Source organism: Emydura macquarii, unplaced genomic scaffold (assembly GCF_026122565.2).
Source record: "Emydura macquarii macquarii isolate MOO-44397 ecotype Brisbane River unplaced genomic scaffold, CSIRO-AGI_Emac_v2 contig_1432, whole genome shotgun sequence".
NCBI lineage: Eukaryota > Metazoa > Chordata > Testudines > Chelidae > Emydura > Emydura macquarii.
Window position 1 is genome coordinate 1 of NW_027131569.1, and position 2,594 is coordinate 2,594.

Here is a 2,594-nt window from a genome sequence, read left to right on the forward strand (position 1 = left end):
AAGGGGATGATCTTAGCTGGGGTGTGTTCTGCACCTGGAACAAGGGGAGCTCATCTCGGTCAGAGTCTGAGACTCTGGACACCTGCATCCTGACGTGGTTCTGGGAGGGGAACGGAGGATGGGGAGGGCATCCTGATCTTGGGGGAGTCAGAGCAGCAGCTGGCACAAAGGATCCCCAGGTGTGCCAGGTTCTGTAAGCCCCCAGCACAGTGGGGATGGGATGGTGGGAGGGACTCAGGGGACAGAATGGGGTGGAAAAGTTAGGGGACTGCACCCAGGAGGTTCCATGGAGGAGGCAGATCCCTGCCCCACACTGTCTCCATCCAGCCCCCTCTCCCCACTGCAGGTCGATCCAGCGACAGACTCAGCCATGGCCATGAGGGGATCCCGCCCCGCGCTCCTGCTGACCCTCGTCCTGCTGGCCGCCAGCCTGGCCCTGAGCAGCAGCCAGTCGTGTGCCGAGAAGAACAGAATATTCCAGAAACACCATGTGGATTTCCCACCCGTTCGCCCTCCCCTCAACCGCTACTGTGACAGGCTGATGAGGATACGGCAAATATACGGGAAGCTGCTCAACACCTTCATCCACGCCCCCATCTCAAAGATCAACAGTGTCTGCTCTGGGGGTGGGGATCCCATCCCGGGCGGCCTGAGAAGAAGCAAAGCTAACTTCCTCACCACCACCTGCCAATACGACCCGCGAACCCGTTCCTACACCGGGAGAGGCGTTTCCCAGAGAATTATCATCCGCTGCTGCAAAGGACTCCCTGTGGACTATCAGGAGTAGAGGCAGGGCCCAGACCGGGTGTGCAGAGCAGACGAGGGACCCTGCAGCTTCCTCTAACTCCGCTCTGTCTTGTCGACACCCGCACGGCCCCCAGCTCCCCACCTGCCTCTGACATAGGTCAGATTGTCTAGGTCTTTCCAGCCTTCACCCTAGGCTATACACTATAACCACCCCTTCCCTGCCCACCCACCAACTTCTGCTGCCCCCAGTGCCTATTACACAATATCGCCACCTCTTACTTATCTCGTTCTCCCTGCTGCCGTATTGTGGCCAGCTACAAAGCAGTCATTTCACCAAGAAATATCCGTCAATATCACACATCTGCTATTGTGGGTTCAGTCTAATAAATGAGGAATCTTCATGTTACCAGACACGTTGCTCTCTTTGTGTTTGTTTTTTTTTTTTTCTCAAATTTTGGCTCTTTTCTGCCACTCCCTGGGCTTCCTAAACTCCATTAACCCTCAGACCTGGGAAGCAATCCCCGGCTTGTTGTGTTACACGGGGGACGGCACGATTGGAAGTCACTGAACATGTAAGGAGTGTGTTGGAAACCTCTTGTGGTCTTCAGAGACTCCCACAATGGGATGGGCATGGACATAAGCAGATAGAGAGAACTGGGCGTGTGGGGAGAGCTAGATGGAGCATGCCATGCATGTGTATGAGGATGGAATGATTAAGAGATATGCAGTTGTTGTACCGATTTCCAGTGCAGGCCCCCGTGTGGGGGATTCAGTGCACCCCAGGAGAACCACAGCAACAAGGCATCGTCATCTAAACACCATAGCCAGTTTTGTTACACAAAGTTACAGAAGTATGGGTTGGATGAATTGACTATAACATGGATAGAGAGCTGGCTAGATCATCGGGCTCAACAAGTAGTGATCAATGGCTCCATGTTTAGCTGACAGCCGGTCACAAGCGGAGTGCCCCAGGGGTCGGTCCTGGGGCTGGTTTTGTTCAACATCCTCATTAATGATCTGGAGGATGGGGTAGATTCCACCCTCAGCTGGTTTGCAGATGACACTAAGATGGGGGGGAGTGGTAGATACCCTGAAGGTAGAGATAGGATACAGAAGGACCTAAACAAACTGGAGGATTGGGCCAAAAGAAATCTGATGAGGTTCAGCAAGGACAAGTGCAGAGTTCTTCACTTAGGAAGGAAGAATCCCATGCACAGCTATAGACTGGGGACCGACGAGCTGGGCAGCAGTTCTGCAGAAAAGGACCTGGGGGTAACAGTGGCTAAGAAGCTGGATATGAGTCAGCAGTGTGCCCTGGTTGTCAAGAAGGCTAATAGCACATTGGGCTGCATTAGGAGGAGCATTGCCAGCAGAACATGGAAAGTGATCATTCCCCTCTATTCGGCATTGGTGAGGCCGCATTTGGAGTATTGTGTCCACTTTTGGGCCCCCCACTACAAAAAGGATGTGGACAAGTTGGAGAGAGTCCAGCGGAGGACAACAAAAATGATTAGGGGGCTGGAGCACAAGACTTATGAGGGGGAGGCTGAAGGAACTAGGCTTGTTTAGTCTGCAGAAGAGAAGAATGAGGGGGATTTGATAACAGCCTTTAACTACCTGAAAGGGGGTCCTAGGGAGGATGGAGCTAGACTGTTCTCAGTGGTGGCAGATGACAGAACAAGGAGCAACAGTCTCAAGTTGCAGTGGGGGAGGTCTAGGTTGGACATTAGGAAAAGGTTTTTCACTAGGAGGGTGGTGAAGCACTGGAATGGGTTACCTAGGGAGGTGGTGGAATCTCCATCTTCAGAGGTTTTAAGCTGCGGCTTGACAAAGCCCTGTCTGGGATG

At 53.0% G+C, this 2,594-nt stretch overlaps 1 protein-coding gene across 1 annotated transcript; it reads left to right on the plus strand.

Moving 5' to 3' along the window:
• The first annotated feature begins 370 nt into the window (after positions 1-370).
• Positions 371-787, plus strand: LOC137156306 (ribonuclease-like). Its single transcript, XM_067553030.1, has one exon. The coding sequence runs from the start codon at positions 371-373 to the stop codon at positions 785-787; it is 417 nt and encodes a 138-aa protein (XP_067409131.1).
• Positions 788-2,594: the final 1,807 nt, after the last annotated feature.